This window comes from Peromyscus californicus, unplaced genomic scaffold, assembly GCF_007827085.1.
Source record: "Peromyscus californicus insignis strain IS unplaced genomic scaffold, ASM782708v3 Scaffold_4__1_contigs__length_199733344, whole genome shotgun sequence".
Lineage (NCBI taxonomy): Eukaryota > Metazoa > Chordata > Mammalia > Rodentia > Cricetidae > Peromyscus > Peromyscus californicus.
The window spans coordinates 117,792,705-117,811,098 of NW_026294562.1; the positions used below are offsets into that span (position 1 = coordinate 117,792,705).

The following is an 18,394-nucleotide window of genomic DNA, read 5'->3' on the forward strand; positions in this document are numbered from 1 at the left end:
CTAGGGAAGCCACAGTACCTACATATTGGGGAGGAGATTGATGGCGTGGACATGCGGGCTGAGGTCGGGCTCCTGACTCGGAACATTGTGGTGATGGGTGAGATGGAGGACCAGTGCTACCCCTACAGCAGCCACATCTGTGACTTCTTTGACTTCGATACCTTTGGGGGTCACATCAAGGTAGGAATCTGCCTGGCTGAGGCTCTTAGCCCTACAGGAGGGTACCGAAGGTTCCAGCTGTGGACAAGGTTCCAGCTGTGGACAGAGACTCATAGGAGGAAAGGGGATAGTGGAGCAGGGGGTGGGAAGAGACATGCACCCTTAGGAGATGTCTACCTACCAATGATAGGCAGTTGTACTTGTGGGAGATGATGGAACCAGCCAAGGACCTCTGATGAGGCCACATACAGCACTGTGACTACTTCATTGGCTCTGCCCGGTCTTCATTATTTACCCTTTGTCATTTCTTAATTTTTGTTTTTGTTAGTGTTTTTATATTGCTTTTTTTTTTTTTCTTTTTAAAGACAAGCTGCCACTATGCAGCCCAGGCTGACATCCAATTTAAGATTTTTCTGCCTTGGTCTCCCCAAGTACTGAGATGACAAATGTGTAGCACCATGCCCACTTTCCTGAAAATTTCTTACAAGAATTTAGTACTCCCCCCGCCATCTCACACACACACACACACACACACACACACACACACACACACACACACACAAAAAAAAAAAAAAAAAAAAAAAAAAAACACAAAAAAACAAACCAACAAAAAACATACCCTCAATAGATTCATTATAAGACAGACCAAACAACCAGCAGGGAGCAGGGAGCAGGGTGTGCAGCAAGAAGTAGGGAGGTGCAGCATTGAACTTACCTGGTCCTGGCAGAGTCCAGAACAGTGATTCTCAACCTGTGGGTCATGACCCCTTTGGGGTTCCAAAGACCCTTTCATAGGGGTCGAATATCAGATATCCTGCACATCAGATATTTACACTGTGATTCATAACAGTAGCAAAATTACAGTTAAGAACTAGCAATGAAAATAATTGTATGGTTGGGGGTCAGCACAAGAAGAAGAACTGTATTAAAGGGTCGCAGCATTAGGAAGGTTGAGAAGCACTGCTCTAGAAAGACAGCCGCACATAGCGGCAGGTCTCTCAAAGCCGTCAGAAGCAACCCAGTTCACACTCTCCTAGTAGCCAACTCAAAGAGGAATTTCTTTATCTCCACAAACTGCCTTTATCAGGCCTGGTAAATAGTCCAAGAAACATAGACGTCCTCCATGTTCTTCTGCGTTCCTCATGTGGTTATTGGTTTCAATGCCAACAGCATTAAAACAGGTTTTGTAAAAAAGAGTTCTCTTGAGGTTAAAATCACGTGCTATAAGAGTAATTCTTTTTAATAATGTAAACAAGGATGATGAAAGGAAACAGTTCCCAATGGGAGCTCTGCTGACCTTTTCAGTGGGGAGAGTCTTGTGGTGCAGATCTATGTTTTTAGGAATTCTAGAGTCTCCAGTCCCCAGTCCGTGAGCACTTTCTGGCAACTGTCACCATGTACCCAAGAACATAGTGAGATCCAGAGGAAACGGTAGTTTTCTGTCGCACAAGCTACTGTAGCCCCTCCCAATCTTGAGAATGGACCTGAGTCCCCAGACCCTCTTGCCCACGAAGCAGAAACTAGACTCAGAATCATTCTCAACACAGCTCTCCAGGCATTGGCTGCTGGGCTGTCGTTCCAGGTGAATCTAAGGGGAATGGTCTGCACATCAAACTCCAGCTCCCCGGTAGGAACTGGCAGAGATTACTTCTGACACAAATCATTCCAGACTCGGCTTTCTGCTGAGCTCCTGGATTGCACACATCCTCTGGCCAAGCAGTTCCCCTGAGCACATCCAGGAGCAGCCTTGCGCTGTGACCACCTGCCACTCATATGCATGCCCCCCCAGGGCAGAGGCTCAGGATATCTCCAGAGTCAGCACCCCCTTCCTTCCCAGGAGAAGGTTTCACACCGTAAACAATGACACTCTGAGTCCACCACTCTCCAGCATCCTAGGGCGTGTTTCCTGTCATCCCCACCCCGTAAGCATATGTCTTCCTCATGGGTGGCTATGGAGATGGTAAAGGAAGACCAAAACAAGTCTAGCTATTGTCCTGGGCACTTCCAATCCAAAGAGTCCATTATCCTGCAGCATCTTGTAAAGCCTTGCTGGACTCCCGTAGTGTAAGAAGAGCCGGGCATCCTCATCCATGTGTACAGAGCCTCTGATTTACTGAGTACCCAGGAGGTACTCTGTGACAAAACACTGGGAAGGTAATACCTCTGTCCTCTGGGGATGCAGGCATGGGCTAGGGGGATCAAGGGCTGCCTGGGGGCTCTTTTAACTTTCACTCTCCTGTTGCAGTTTGCTCTGGGATTTAAAGCAGCCCACTTGGAGGGTGTGGAGCTAAAGTACATGGGGCAGCAGCTGGTAGGCCAGTACCCAATTCACTTCCACCTGGCTGGAGATTTGGATGAACTGGGAGGCTATGACCCACCTACGTACATCAGGGACCTCTCCATCCACCACACATTCTCCCGCTGCGTCACTGTCCATGGCTCCAATGGCCTGTTGGTAAGTGCCTGCTGGAAGGGTATCCTATCTAGGAACTTAGGGTGTGTGTGTGTGGGGGGGGGGGAGATCTTGTGCTGTGCTTTCTCACCTACTTCCGGTGAGAAGTTGGACAAACTACTGAATCAGTCAGGTCTTCCATTTCCTCCCTGAGCTCTGCAGAACACAGTGTTACCTTTTAGTTGGCTTGGGTAGAGGATGAGAGTGAAACATTCCTGGTTGTATTATCCTAGCAGCCCATCTTCAGAGCAGGGAATCCAGGTATTGCTACAAAACAGGCTGGCTTTGGGGAACTGAGCAGGCATGCAGGATACTCACCAGGACAGAATGGAGAGCCAACCCTTCAGTGAGATACAGACTTCTGGAGCTGGCATGGGGGCATCCCCAGGAGTCTGTGTCAATTCAGTTAGGTGGAGGAATCAAGAGACTTGTAGTAGGAAAGGGAAGACAGTGAGTTAAGGCACCCTATTACCCCCAGATCTGGCCTGGAATAATTAGATGAGTCAGTGATACCCACAGTAGAGTCAGGGTCTTAGAAGAGAACCCTGGAGAGCTTTGCCCAAACCAGCAAATCTGTGCAACACTGTAAACTCCCAGGAATGTCAGCTGCCAAGTTGGGAAGGAGCATCTCTCAGCTCCCTTGTTATACAGCTACAGCACAGTTGAGGTGCCAGCTACAATCTTAATCTGGTGGCCCTTCAGGGGTCTACCACCACTCAGTTCTGAGCTGTGCTTGATAGATCTGGAGGCACAGCCTTGGAGCAGCCTTTCCAAGATGGAATCAAATTGCACTGCTTGCCATCTAGACGGTGTCCAGGTCTCTGGTTCTCTGAGCCAAGCAGGCAGCAGCCATATCCCAGGCAGACCTGAAGTTTTACAGATTGGCTTTGAATGCTCTCGGAATGTGAATTTGTACGCCTTCCAGAAGGCTGCTGTGGGAGCTGGCCTTTCACACGGATGTGCGTTCCTTTGCTGCCTGCATTGAAGGGTTTACTAGTGGGTGACTACTTTTTGGGGAGAGAGTTCAGCTGAAAGAACCAAAAGAGGCAATATAGAGACAAAGGTGTGATTATGGTTTAGACTGTAGAGGCCATGGGGACGGCGGGGGATGGGAGTGGTTTGGTCAGAGGTGGTGGATCCCAGACAAGTAGATGCCAGCTCACTAGAAAGAAGGGCCCCTAGCTGTATGGAGCCGAGAGGTGTCTCAGCACCCTGCAGGTCCCGAAGTGTCTAGGGGGCCTGCTCACAGCTCTTCCCTGTCTTCTGCCTGTGCACCCCGATCCTTGGGAGTCAGCTTCCTTCATCCTCAGCCTGACTCGGGCAGCACCCCCTTCCTCTCACTTTTTTTAAAAAAAAGATTGTTTTATTTTATGTGTATGAATCTTTACATGGAATGTGTGTGTGTGTGTATATATATATATATATATATATATATATATATATATATATATATATATATATATATATATATCATGTGCCTGCCTGGTACCCACAAAAGTCTGATAAAGGCATGAGATCCCTGGAACCTGGGTGCTAGGAACCGAACCTGAGTCCTCTACAAGACCAACAAGTGCTCTTAACCACTGAGCCACCTCTCCAGCTCCTTCTACTTCAACGTTTAAACCAATTCCCTCTTCTGACAAAAATACAAGCCCTTCGACTCCTGCTTGTCTCTGAGTTTTGGGGACAGCTTTCAGCAATACGACCCTAAAATGCCACTAAGTTTAGCAAACCTCTGTCCTTCTCTCGGCTCATGCGTCTCTTTGCTCTTTCCCTGTGTCAGTGTTGTGGGTCTCAGCAGAAGCCCAAAAGTCAAGAGCATAGAGTCACAGGAACTGATGGAAACGTCCTGGGCCTCGGTTTCCTCCAGTGCATAGTGAAAATGCTGATAGAGTCAGCTTCAAAGGGTTGTTGCGAGGGTGAAACCAGATAACACAAGTGATGCGCTTCGAGAGAACAGTAAATAGCAGTAGCGCTGTGTGCCGCTGCGTCTCTATGTGTTCTGTGGAAACATCTCTGCTTCCGGGAGATAGCAGCATATGCCCCCACCAAAAAGTAGGGCTGGTGTAGTTAGATGCTCTTGGCAAAAACTGAGTGAATGTACTCCCTCCCTGACACTTTGAAAAGTCCCAATGCATGCTCACCTAGGAAGGGTCTTCAGTAAAACCTCACCAGATTGATTGATCTGTTAGCAATGCCTGCCCTCATCTGGTCACAAAGCCTCTTTCTCACACTGCTTTCCCAGCTTACTAAGTCACTGTTCTGAGTCCGTAGAGTGAGGCTGTGGTAATATCTCCTGTGATAGTAACATTGTTGAGGGTGTCCTTCTGACAATGTAGCATGGAGCACTACCAGGCTCCAAGGTGCTGGCAGGTGCAGAGAGGAAGGAGCCTCTGTGCACACTAGCCTCAAGATGCTAGCAGGTGTAGTAGGGTGAAGAATTTCCCCCAAGGAGAGGCTCTACATACACTCTCTGCAAGGCCACAGGGAAATGGGCTCAGTGCATCTTCATGGGTACTTCAGGCTCTAAGGCAGGACCTTGACCAATCCTAGGACGGCAATCAATACATTCCTGGCCTGCAGCAGAAGGTACAAAAGACTCCAGTGTGAGTTCTGCTCTCTTCTATCTCCTTTCTTTAAGCCAGGGAGACAGAGCCAAGAAAGTACATCCTTTCCCACCTGGGGACTTGCTCACAGTTTATCTTTATTATAAACGACGGCGGTATGAAATCAAGATGTCTCCAGCAGGTTGCAACTGCTTTCGCGCAGGCTCTGCCATGTACGGCTCTGTGTGCCAGCCGATCCACTCAGTCCCCAGGCTCTCTACCTTGGGGGCCACACCCTTCTCTTGGCATTCTAGTAAAGATATCTGGAGCTCATGATGGGAAATGCAGCATCTCCTCTGCCAGCTGCACAGCCCTGCGGATTGTGGGAGAGGCTTCCATTTTCTCTGGCTCACCCCTTCTCTGGTGTCTTTGAACGTGTTCTCTCACTCGTCAAGGTGTGTGGCTGCTGTCTTCTTTCCTCTCCACCTGAGCCCAGATGGAGGACCCAGATTTTCTTTCCTTTTCGCCAAAGCTACCTTGGTCCAGGGCTCCACTGGGAAACCGAGGTACAGGAAAGGAGGCTAGAGAACATTCCAGATCAGAGCAGAAATTGACAACGTGGAAGGGAACAGCAGGTCCCTCTGGTCTCACTGCCCCTTTCCAGCTCACATGCTTTCTCTCAGGCAGCACCCTGACCTTATGAGCTCTGCCTCTCTTTATCCTCGCCGGCCCCCCACCCCTTCCTACCTCCCCTGCACAGCCTTGGAAGCATTCTTTCCCTTTTTAGGTAGTGTTTTGTCCTGTTTCCTCTCTCAACTTCTATTTGCATATTCAAAAACTCATTAAGAACTGCAAAACAAATGACCTTTGCATGTGCTCCAAGGCCAGCTCCTCCTCAGGAATTTTATTTTTAAATTTTTTATAATGGCAGAAGCTTGGAAATAAATTTTCTCTTTAAAATGACTGAATTTGATGTGAGGCTTCTTGCTGATGTGTGTGTGTGTATACACATACATACACACACACACACACACACACACACACACACACACACACACACACACAATACCCACCCTAGACTTCAGAAGTAAGTAGCATCCTGTTTGGTACCAGGAGCCCCTTGAGAGTGCCAAAACCCTTCATTTCAAGTCCCAGTATAGAGTGGCCTGGTATTTGCAAAGAACCTGTTCACATACTTCTTCATGCTTTAAATCACCTCTACATGGTTTACGTCGCCATGTAAATGCCTAATAAACAGTTGGCATCCTATATTGTTTGGGGAACAAAGCCAAGGGGAAAGAGACTGTACATGTTCCTCACAGGCAGTTTTTTAAAGAAACACTTCTGGTCTGAGCTTGATGGAAGCTATAGTGGCATCCTGCACATCCAGAGAGTCAACCGATCACTAATTTCTGCTTGTGCTCACTTAATTGAGGCATCGTTCTTCTTAGAACATCCAGGTTGTTGATGGAAGCCAGTTCAGACTGGGGTGACCACAGAATATCTTGACACACACAGAACAGTCTTTGAACCTAGTGCTGCTCACTGCTAGTCGCCCCTAGGGCTAGCAACGCCCCGCCCCCACCACCAATGACAACTAAATCGAGGGTCATACTAGTTGAAACAATAGCTGACAGCTGTTTCTGAGTCTTTCATATTTTCTCCTTTACAATCTCGTGCCCAGACCCTACGACCAACAGTAAAAGACCTAAAACAGCTTCCAGGAATCATGAACTGCTATCAACAGGAAAGAAAGGGAAATATAGTTTTAGTTTTCTCAATGAATGGCAGGGGTTACACATTGTTTCTGGTTAGCATACAAGGACAGCCCCAGTGAGAGAGAGAGAGAGAGACAGAGAAACAGAGAGAGAGAGAGAAAAACAGACAGAGAGAGAAAGAGAACATTTACTTTGCTGATATGTCTATCTGTATGCATCCATCATCTACCTAGCTGCCTATCTCTATTTTCCAATCCATCTATTCATGCAACCACTATCTGTTTGCTATTTACCTACCTACCTACCTATCTACCTACCTACCTATCTACCTAGCATCTGTAGCTATTTCTCTATGTACACACTATCACTATCTATCTTTCTATCTATCTATCTATCTATCTATCTATCTATCTATCTATCTATCCAATCTATTATCTATCATCCATCACCCATTTATATCTATCATCTACCTACCTACCTACCTACCCACCTATCTATCCATCCATGTATTACAACTAATGGTCAATCCTGTGACGTGTTCTAAGGAGAAACAATCTGAAAATGTTTTTAGCATCCCTCTCTCACACAAGGGGTACTCAGTGTGAGTAACAGAGCCAGTCAGTGGCTAAGTAAAGATGTGAATTATGCTTCTTCTCCTGCCCCAGACCTTCCTTCTCCCTCGTCCTCTTTTTTCCCTGGCTCTGTGAGACTCAATGCTTCCTCAATATAGCAGATTGCTTTTTGTTTCAAATGAGATGGAGATCAAGTCTGAGTTCGGTCCTTGCAGAGGAAGGGGCTTGGGACATCCAGATCAAGTGGCATCCATTGAGATGAGGTTGAAACAGGCTAACGTGTGTAAGACACTGGACAGCCAACAGCAGCAGCTGTTTCTCTTCCTTCTTCTGGTAAAGCCCTTTCTGTTCACAACACCTCTCACAGATCTTAGAGGCCAGCTCTTCCTTGAGCCTTTGTTAGAAAAATGTCCCCAACTCATTCACTGGCTTTCAGAGCAGGGCTCCTGAACATGTGAGCTAAAGTGCATGGCAAATAGTGAAGGACAAGTTAGAAAGATCCGTGGGCAGAAGACAGGAGACTCTGAGGGTACCAAATTCCCTGGGATACCCACATCCCTTCCCTGGGCATGGTTTCCTCCTCTGCAAAGCCAGGCATTGAATTTGATCTTAGAGGTCTCTGCCAGCAACAGCAGCCGAATCCCCTCCCGGGCTTGTCTTTCAGGGCTATTTATAACGTGCTTTCATTACTCACTAGACGAGAAGGAAGCATCCCACTGGATGCCCTTGGCATTGACTGAAATGTCCATTGAAGGAGTAAATGGGCTACAAGGTCACGCCCTCGCCTGTTGTTAAAGATTAAAGGAAGGACGCTTGTGTAGGAGGCAGGGAACTTGCCCGGTGTAGGCAGGCAGTGTGGTGTGGTCTTCCCTTACAAGTGAACACATAGGCCTGAAAAAAAAAGAATGTCCCTGCCACGGCTTTGCCTACTGGACTTTGTGGCCTTGGACTATTGCTTAGCTTCTACCAGCCTCAGTCCCTTTGTTTCTAAAACAAAACTCTGCAAGAGGACTGTGTGAGACCACAGAGAGATGAGAAGGTCTAAGAGACCAGCCGGTGCTCGGCCATGGTGGAGCTTGCTTGCTGTGGGATGGTTCTAAGAGCTGACTGCTCTGCAGTTAGGGAGCAGGCACCTGCCGTGTGAGAGCCTGGAGGAACTTGGGGTGTTCACCTTGGATCAATGCTTTCTCATTGGTGACACTGTTGTCACCCCCTCCTGCTCAGTGGACTAGAGCAATGAAAGTCTGGAAATAGCTTGGTGGGGTGGGGTGGGGGAGGGGGTGGGTGGGGTTGCTATTGGCATCTGTCAGGGATAGACCAAGGTTACTGAATGCCCTACAGTGAGAAAGACAGTCCCTTGTAGTGGCACCAGGGCTGAGGGCATGGCCTTGGTATTTCAGTCAGTGCCAAGGGCATTTGGACAGCGTGCAGATTTCCCAGCTCCTGGCACAGTGGCAGCGCCTTAAGAGGTGTGGGTTGATCTGAGGTCACAGGGAAGCGGGGAAGATCTCCCTGGATGAAGTCACTGGACAGTCAGGGATGGAAGAACACAGTAAAGATGTGCAAAGTGCTTCCACCCTTGCCCACTGCACCTTGTGAGCCAAGAGCATCTCCTCTCTGGGGTGTTGGAGCCAAAGCAGGAGCCTATGTGGGAGAGATACTGTCATCAGTGTCTGGTGCGAACAGGGAACTCGGGCTCGGGAGAGGGCTCTCTAAGGATTCTGAGGCCTTGGAGATGATGGAGGTGGAGTCTAGAGCTTTGTGGTAGTGATTGACAAGGTAGGCAGGCTGGTGTAAGAGCCTCCTGGTGCTGGTACTGAGACTACACTCTGCTCTCACCATGTCTCTTCAAAATGCTCTTTCTGATGTTCTACTCACCCTGGTTCTGGGAAGGTGGCCCGGTAGGCTTCTGATTTTCTGTTCACCCTGGTTCTGGGAAGGTAGCCCAGTAGCCTTCTGGTGTTCTGTTCACCCTGGTTCTGGGAAGGTGGCCCGGTAGCTGGCTTTACCAGCCCTCCCTGATTTGCAGCCTGAGGCACGAAGGTATCTTGGTGGGTTTCGTGGACCAACAAAGTGTATTAGTGCAGATGTTCATGAAATGTCCCCCAGACCTGCTGTGGTGCTGTCTCCTGGGGGAGCTGCCCTGCCCCCCACTCAGGCGCTGGAGACCCTACTCAGGATGTCTTGGCAAGCTCAATAGAATGGTTTCTAGAACATAGGCCTGAGTCTCCCTTTGAACCACCTACACACTTCTGATATTTCATCCCTTTCCCTATCCCCTGAAACCTCATCCCCAGCACATTCAACCAGACGAGTTCTCTTTTTTTTTGTTTCGGTTTTTTGAGACAGGGTTTCTCTGTGTAGCTTTGCACCTTTCCTGGAACTCACTTGGTAGACCAGGCTGGCCTTGAACTCACAGAGATCCGCCTGGCTCTGCCTCCCAAGTGCTGGGATTAAAGGCGTGCGCCACCACCGCCCGGCGAGTTCTCTTTCTCTTCCTTGTCCACCCTCAGGCTTTTGCCTGGGGTCAAGGTTGTCTCCACCCCTATTCCCACCCCCAGTCTACTCAAGCCTGGTATAGTTCAGCACTGTTTCATGCTTGTTGAATGAATATTTGGACACATGCACACTTGGGTGTTGAGTGAAGCTCCTTTCTTGACCCTGCAGATCAAGGATGTTGTGGGCTATAATTCTCTGGGCCACTGCTTCTTCACTGAAGATGGGCCAGAGGAACGCAACACCTTTGACCACTGCCTTGGCCTCCTGGTTAAGTCGGGAACTCTCCTCCCATCGGATCGGGACAGCAGGATGTGCAAAGTGATCACAGAGGACTCGTACCCAGGGTACATTCCTAAGCCCAGGCAGGACTGCAAGTAAGTGTGTGCATAGTACTGTAAGATACTCCGTACACCTGGGTCTGGGGGAGGAAGTGGGGGGCGCAGGGTGAGCATGATCATTCAATGTCCTGCCTCAGGACCTTTAAAAGGACCTTTCAAAGCTTGCTGTTCACCTCTGCCTATTTCTCAGAGTGAGGTCCCTAGAGCAGCTTCTCCACCCCACCTCCTCCCTCCTCCCTTCTTCCTCTGTGAGCCTCACTAGCACTGTTTAGTCTGGAGAACTCTGGCTCACCTGTGGCTCTATGCCACATGGCATCATTGTGGACAGGAAGCAGCTGCCACATCAGCTCCCAATACGTGCCCATCAGCCTGACCGCAAGAATCTCTTTCTAGACAGAGAGAGACACAAACAGTGTCACAAAGACACACACGGAAAGGCAGAGGTAGAAAAATACAGACAGAAAGACAAAGAGAAGCAGACAGACAGAGAGGAAAACAGAGACACACACAGAAAGAGAGACAGAAAAATACAGACAGAAAGACAAAGAGACAGAAGCAGACAGGCAGGCAGACAGACAGACGGGAAAACAGAGACAGACACAGAGAGACAGAAGACAGACACAGGAAAAACAGAGAAACAGGCTGAGAGATACAGAATGTAAAGACGTAGAAAGAAACAGAGGCAGATGCAGAGACATGGAGGCAGAAAGAGAGAGAAACACAAAGAGGAGAGACAGAGACAGAGGAGAGACACAGATAGAGACACATTGCTTCCTGCACAGATGGCCTTCCTTAGAAAGGCTTACTTTCTTGGGCTCACATCCCTGATCTGTGGAAGCACAAGCTGCATCTAGCTTTTGCAGTCCTGAACAGTGCACAAGCTTAAATGCACCTGTCCTTGGTGAGAAAATGTAGCCTCCAGTGGATACACCGATTTCTCAAATCTCAGACAAGAGACTCTTCCTCACCCTGTGCAGCAGGCAGAGTGCTGCTAGCCCTTTACAGGACACTGTTCAACCTCTCTCCTCTCCCTGCAGTGCTGTGTCCACTTTCTGGATGGCCAATCCCAACAACAACCTCATCAACTGTGCAGCTGCCGGGTCCGAGGTAAGCAGGAATAAGCAAGGAGGAGCTGGTGGAGGCTGCCTTGGAAATGTGTGTGTTCAGAGCTCAGTACTACTCCTCCGTGGGACTGGAGATTGGGGAGTCCCATGACATGGCTTAAAATGACAGTCTGTCTGTCACTTCTTAACCCTGGTGACCGTTCATGAGTAGTTATTTTGGCTTCTGGCTTAAAGGAACACAGTCCACAGTAGTAGGGAAGGCATGGTGGCAGAAGTTACTTGTGGCTTGTTCACATCCGGGTGGATCAAGAAACAGAAAGAGGGGCTAGAGAGACGGCTCCATGGTTAAGAGTCCTTGTTTTTGCAAAGGATCAGAGTTTGATTCCCAGCACCCACATGGTGGCTCACCACCATCCATAACTCCAGTTTCAGGGGATCCTATGCTTTCTTCCAACCTCTGTAGGCAGCAGGCATACACATGATACACAGACATACATATAAACAAAATACTCACACACATTAAAACTTTAAAAACCATTTTAGAAAAAAAGACAAGACAGGAAGTGGAGCCAGGCTATAATCCTCAAGTCCCACCCCCAATGACCCACTTCCTCCAGTCTGTCTCCCTCTTCTAAAGGTTGCACACAGAAAGCTAGAGTCACGAGCTGGAGACCATGTATTCAAACACACGAGCCTGTCGGGGATACTCCATATCCAAACCATCCCAGAGTACTAAGCAGTTTATGCTCAGTAATTCTTTACAGAATGAGTTATTTTGCCTTTGGATGGTACCTGACACATCAGTGTTGTAGACTAACACCATGTGATTCTGACATCAAGGCTACACCCTGGGCTAGGGAGGAAGCTACAGCAGGGAGACCTAGTGTGTCGAGAGCGCCAAAGAGCTGGATGGTGGTAGCTAGGCAACAAGCACCATGCCCTGCTCCAACAGCCTTGCTCTGTACGGCTCTCCCTTGCTGCTGGTTTTGCCTGGGGCCTTGACCCTGAGCCTGTTTGTTGCTCTTTCTGGGCCTCAGCTTCCAGATCTTCAAGGAAAGCTGAGACCACCTATTTGGAATTCTATCCATCAGGAGTCTAACCTCTACAGTTACCCAGTCATTCAGATGTGACAGATGGGGCGGGGCTGTGAAGAGTGAGAGCTGGCAAGTAGCCAAATTACAGATTACAGTAACCTTTGTCCAGTCAAGCACTGGACCACATGGGTGTGTTGGGTGATGTGTGATGTCCAGTCAAGCACTGGACCACATGGGTGTGTTGAGTGGTGTGTGGTGTCCAGTCAAGCACATGGGTGTGTTTGGTGTTGTGTGATGTCCATTCCAGCACTGGACCACATGGGTATGTTTGGTAGTATGTGGTGTCCATTCAAGCACTGGACCACACAGGTATGTTTGGTGGTGTCTGCTGATGGCCTGTTCTGGTCACAGTGCTGCATCCATTCCCAGAGCCTGGGCCACTCAACCAGGAATTCACTGACACTAATTTCTGTGACTCTCTCCCATGCCCTGTCCCAACAGGAAACTGGATTTTGGTTCATTTTTCACCATGTGCCGACGGGCCCCTCTGTGGGAATGTACTCCCCAGGTTATTCTGAGCACATTCCACTGGGGAAATTCCACAACAACCGAGCACATTCTAACTACCGGGTAAGTCTCTCCATGCTGGGTTGCTATAGCCAGCCTGTTCATTCCCTTGCCCCATCCTGCAGATGACTAGTGCCTGGAAAAGCTACATTCTTACCATGGGCCGAGAACAGCCTTCCAAGGTCTGCAGATTACTGACCACTCACCATGAGTCTCCTTTGGGGGTCTGTCTCGTCATTCACAGCATCTGCCTAACTGAAGGAGCAAGCTGTACCTTCACTTCAGCTTTCCCTCCTGGAGGATGCTGGGTTGGACATCGGGTTTGATTTTTGTGATGCGTTTGTGGGCATCAGTGATGTTGACTATAAGGCCTCGCCATAAACTAGTTTGGACGTAGTTCTGAGATGGCATTGGCATCCTGGTCTTTCTCCCTTCTTGCTGGGAAGTGGGTGACTCCATCTGTGCAGGGCTAAGTCAGTAGGTGGAAAATAAGAGACTCCCTGACCACCTTCGTTGAGCACCCTTTCTGAGTACCACTGTGTACCCTGCTCCAAGCTAGGTACTAGAGTGAAAGGGGAAAGGACTGGGATGACTTGGACTTCAGTAGGTCAAGAACCTTCCCATAAAGACAATAGCTAAGACTGGAGCTGTTAGTTTGGGGGCAAGGCTGAGATTAAAGATGGCACCACTCTGTGGACCAAGATGGACTTTGGGATGTCGGGATGGTATCTGGTCCAGTTCTTAACAGTGCAGACAAGGAAATTGGGGCTTCCAGAGAGGGATGAGTACATTCAGGGTCAAACAAAAGGTTTTCAGAGAGCTAGGGAGACATCTCAGTGTTAAATTTCTTGCTGTGCAAGCAGGAGAGCAAGAGTGCGTGTCTGTAACTCCACTGGTGGGAAAGCAGAGACAGGCAGATCCCAAAGGCTCTCTGGCCAGCCAGTTAGCCAGTGATCTCCAGGTTCAGTGAAGGACCCTGCACCAAAACCACCACCACAACAACAACAATAATAGAAAACAGTAGAAGTCCCTTGTCATCCACCTCTGGTCTCCACGTGCACACACGCAAACAAAGCCTGTTCCACAAAAACTGAACCTGGGAGAAAACTCAAAAGAAGCAAATCAGGCTCAGAGTAGATCTGTGCTGGAACCTGGGGGTAAGGGGACAAAAGCCAGTGCTGAGGAGAGAGCCACTGGGAGGGAGGAGGAGTCACCTCCTAAATCATATCTCAGATCCTAAGCAGGGGGACAGTTCCAGAGGCAGTGGCAGAAGTGTGGAGGGGAGTTTGTGGATAGAGGAGCTGTTGATGAGGCATTTTGTGGAGGCCAGTGCTTTCCCATGCAGAGGCAGGTGCTTAGACCATGTCACAGTTGGAGAAGGAGAGAAACCACATTGGCTTCTTATTGGGACCCACCGATCCCTGAGGCTTCAAGAAAGCTTGCTACTTGCAAGAGAGGGCTCACGGGACTGGGTAGCATAGGAAGCTGGGAAGGGGAGTAATGTAGTCAAGAGTAACATCTCGGGCTGGAGAGACGGCTCGGAGGTTAAGAGCACCGACTGCTCTTCCAGAGATCCTGAGTTCAATTCCCAGCACCCACATGGCAGCTTACAACTGTCTGTAATGCCAGTTTTAGGGGATCCAACACCATGGCGAAAACACCGATGCACATTAAAATAAATAAATTAAAAAAGAAAACTTTAATAAAATAGAAAAAGAGTAACGTCTCTAATAGACGGTGAGTCAGAGTCAAGGACACAGGTGTGTGGGGGGGGGCGTGGACATTAGCACTTATAAAGGCAGGAGGGGCTTTTGACGTCAGAGGCAGGCTGGGGGAAGGTAAAGAGAATCTGCAGCTGGGCCAACTTGACTCTGAGCACAGGGCCTGCATCCTGGGCGCTCCTACCCAGGAAGGCTTGACACCACAACCTCCTTATGGAGTCATGTCTCAGGCACCTCATTCAGTCTCCACAGCCACGCTGTGAAGCAGGTGCCACCAGCTAGCTTTACAGATAACGATGTGACTAGCCAAAGAGGTGAGGGATTTGCCAGTGTCATAGTCCGTGAGAATAGAGCCCAGAGCCAAAGCTCCTGTCATCACTGTAGTTAAGTTAAAGCCAGCCAGAGAATAAATAGTAGCTTGGAAAAGAAAACTGGTACAAGCCCTCCTAAGAGGCCAAGGGGATCTGGGAGTGAGAGGGATTGAATGGTGGCCCACAGAACTGCAGCCTCCATTTCCTCCCACTTTGGCACCAAATTAAAACAAAAGAAAACAGGCCCAGAGCTGGGGATGTAGCTGGGATGGCAGAGTATTTGCCTGACATGCACGAAGCCCTTGGTTTGCATACAGACTAGACATGATGGTACAGACATATGATCCCAGCACTCTAGAGGCTGAAGCAGGAGAATCAGAAATTCAAAGTCATCCTTGGCTACATAGCAAGTTTGATGCCAGCCTGGGTTATATGAGGCCCTGACTCAAAAAAATCCTTCAAAAAGAGTGAACCTTTCTCCTCAAGTTAAGCAGGAGCCAGGACAGGCTGTAGGATGTCACTAATGTCAGGGGAAAGAGAGACAAGTTCAGCATTTCATTTGAAAGTCTGTGACATTTCTGAGCGCATACTTGTAGCCCTTGTTTGGGGGTCTGGGATAGAAACTCTCCAAACTAGCGTGAGTTCTGTATGTAGAATTGGCTATATGAACCCATATTAGACAGTCTTAGACCCCAATTTCTGTATTGACACACAGTTCACCATGTCCCACATCTGGTCAGAGAGATCCAGAGATGAGGCGGGCTTCCTTCATCCCTCACTGTAGACCCTACTCCCATGGACACAGTCTGAGAATCGCACTGGGTTTACCGGCATATTCGGAAGCCCTGTCTAGGCTGGTGTGTGAAGATGGCTGTGGGCAACAGTGGTAGCTAATGTGTCCTTCCCTCCCAGGCTGGCATGATCATAGACAATGGAGTCAAGACAACTGAGGCCTCCGCCAAGGACAAGCGGCCCTTCCTCTCCATCATCTCTGCCAGGTAACCCATGGGACGACTTGTCCCTTGGGACCTCTCAACTTGCTTCCTTTTCCTCTGCTCCGGCCGTGCATTCCTTCGCCTAATGAGTGCTGGCTGGCTGGCATTGAGCAAGGTATTGAGATACAGTACTGTGCTAGAAGTCTAAACTAAGTCTGAATTAGAGTACGGGCTCCAGTAGCCAAAGGGAGACTGAAATTCCTAGCAATTTCCAGATCCCTCCACAGAGCCAGGACCATACAACAACAGGAATGGCCAGAGCTGTGACAGGTTGGGCTGGGATACACAGATGATCAGAGGAAGCATTCACTGCTACTTTAATGGCAAGGACTTTGAGGGTCAAGCTGATGAGTCAAGCCAGAGCTTAGCTGAAGACCAGAGGCTGCTTTTAAAAGGTTGCCGTCAAGGCTGGACAGGGTGGTGTGCAAGTTTAATTCCATCCAGCACCTAGGAGGCAGAAGCAGAAAGATCTCTGTGAGTTCAATGTCAGCATGGTCTGCCCAGTGAGCTCTAGGCCAACTGAGGCTACATAGTGAGACCCTTCTCAAAGAAAATAAAGTTGTTGTCAAAACTTCAGGGTCATTAGCAAAAGTGGGACCCCTTGTCTGTCTCCTGCAAGGAGCTGGGCCTTAGAGATGGAATCTTCTGCCTCTGGGAAAGCTCAGAGTGTTCATGCCAGAGCCCACTGTGCCAGTGGATTTCTGTTGAGTCAGAGGTATCTGGGAACCTGTGAGTGACAAGCAGCTTACAGAGGCCAGAAGGAATACCACCTATGTCTTCCCGTGCTCCAGGTACAGCCCTCATCAGGACGCAGACCCGCTGAAACCCCGGGAGCCGGCCATCATCCGCCACTTCACCGCCTACAAGAACCAGGATCACGGAGCCTGGCTTCGGGGTGGGGATGTGTGGCTGGACAGCTGCCGGTGAGTCTGCAAAGGAAGCTGACACTGCCACAAAAGAGGCTCCATACTCCTCCCCAGACTGAAGAGTGAGCAAGGCTCAGAGGATCCTAAACATACCGACATTCAGCTTTCTGCCCCCACTTGAAAGACAGGGGCAGAGGATGGCAGCAGACTGTGGCCAGGGGAGGAAAAAACCCACAGCAGCATGACAGATTCACCACAGTGCTGAACGCTGAGTTACTCATGAGGACTCTCGTTTTCAGGGTCCATGGCTGGTCAGTGCAGGAAGGGAAACAGGAGTCACGGTGCTGGGCACTCACTGAGTGCCTAAACTTTGGATTTATTTCTTCCTCGATATATTTCTCAAGAATGCAAATTTTAAAAAATGCACAGTCTTAGCTCCATTGATGATAAACTCAGGCTCAATTAGTGAGTTTCTCATATAGCATAGCTAATGAGTGGTAAAAATGAGATTTGATGCTTAAGGTTGTTAGACATTAAAACCAACAAAAAAGGGCCCAAAACATTGATTTATGATGTAAAGTCCCTAGAAGTCTAATGCCAAACATGCTTCTCCTTCTGCTTTTTATGGAGCACCCTGCGAATGAGGGGGATCTTCTTGTCTTCCACCAGATATTCTAAGGAAGCTCAGAGTCTGGCTGGAACTATGGTTGAGGTCCCACAAATAGACAGAGTTGACATGGTCTAGAGCTGACAGAATAGTCTCTTCCAGGACTTTGAGCATTTACCCTGTGTGGTTTGTAGGAGTTTGTGGGGGGTTCCAGTATATCTGGATGGAGGCAAGGATGGGAGAGATTACTGGAGGTATGAAAATGGAACACCAAATGGAATACCACACTCCAGTCCAGGTGAGGAAGAATCATAGAAAAGGAGAGTGTGGATGAACCCCAGCCCTCAGCATAGAGAACAGACATGGGTGGATGACTGTTTTTAGACATGTTGAGATGGAGATGCTCATAAAGTATACAGTGAAAATGCCCCAAATCTTCCAAAGACAAGATAGGACAAATGTTTGGTCTTAGAGTCCCTAACAGATAAGGGGAGAAGGAAGCTATGAATGTCTGTGATGTCCCTAGGGTCACAGTAGAGCATGAGCATGCTACATCTCCATAGCAAAGCTCCAGGAGATACCAGGGAGGAGGGAAAGCTGGGGACAGGGAGTAGAAAAGAACAAGAGAGCCTGGTACCCTAGATGAGCCTTGGCGGATTGGTTGGAATGGATAGATCTTTGAAGAGGAAGAAGGAGCTCAGTGTGAAGTGTGTTGGGAACTAGGGAGCTTGTAGAAAGCGGGACCACCCCGGTGTGGCTGACACAGAAGGGAGCAGGGAATTATGCCCTCCGTGCCAGGGTAAGACCTGGCCTTGGGCTTATAGGAGGCATGAAGCCATTGGAGATTCAAGAAGCCTCAGATGGCGGGTGAAAACAGCAACTAGGGGAGATAAGCCCCTTGAGGTGTCCTGGACAGGAAGGGAGAAGAGGAACAAACAGTCCAGC

General features: G+C 48.9%; 1 protein-coding gene across 9 annotated transcripts in view; it reads left to right on the top strand.

Annotated features, from left to right (window-relative positions):
• Cemip (cell migration inducing hyaluronidase 1) overlaps positions 1-18,394 on the top strand; it is a 160,898-nt gene that overhangs the window by 118,538 nt on the left and 23,966 nt on the right. For all 9 annotated transcript variants that reach the window (XM_052762101.1, XM_052762108.1, XM_052762104.1 and 6 more), the window contains 7 exons: positions 5-180; positions 2,405-2,614; positions 10,115-10,320; positions 11,322-11,391; positions 12,884-13,012; positions 15,894-15,979; positions 16,768-16,899. In XM_052762101.1, coding sequence (XP_052618061.1) covers positions 5-180; positions 2,405-2,614; positions 10,115-10,320; positions 11,322-11,391; positions 12,884-13,012; positions 15,894-15,979; positions 16,768-16,899 — 1,009 coding nt within the window. The remainder of the gene's footprint in view (positions 1-4; positions 181-2,404; positions 2,615-10,114; positions 10,321-11,321; positions 11,392-12,883; positions 13,013-15,893; positions 15,980-16,767; positions 16,900-18,394) is intronic.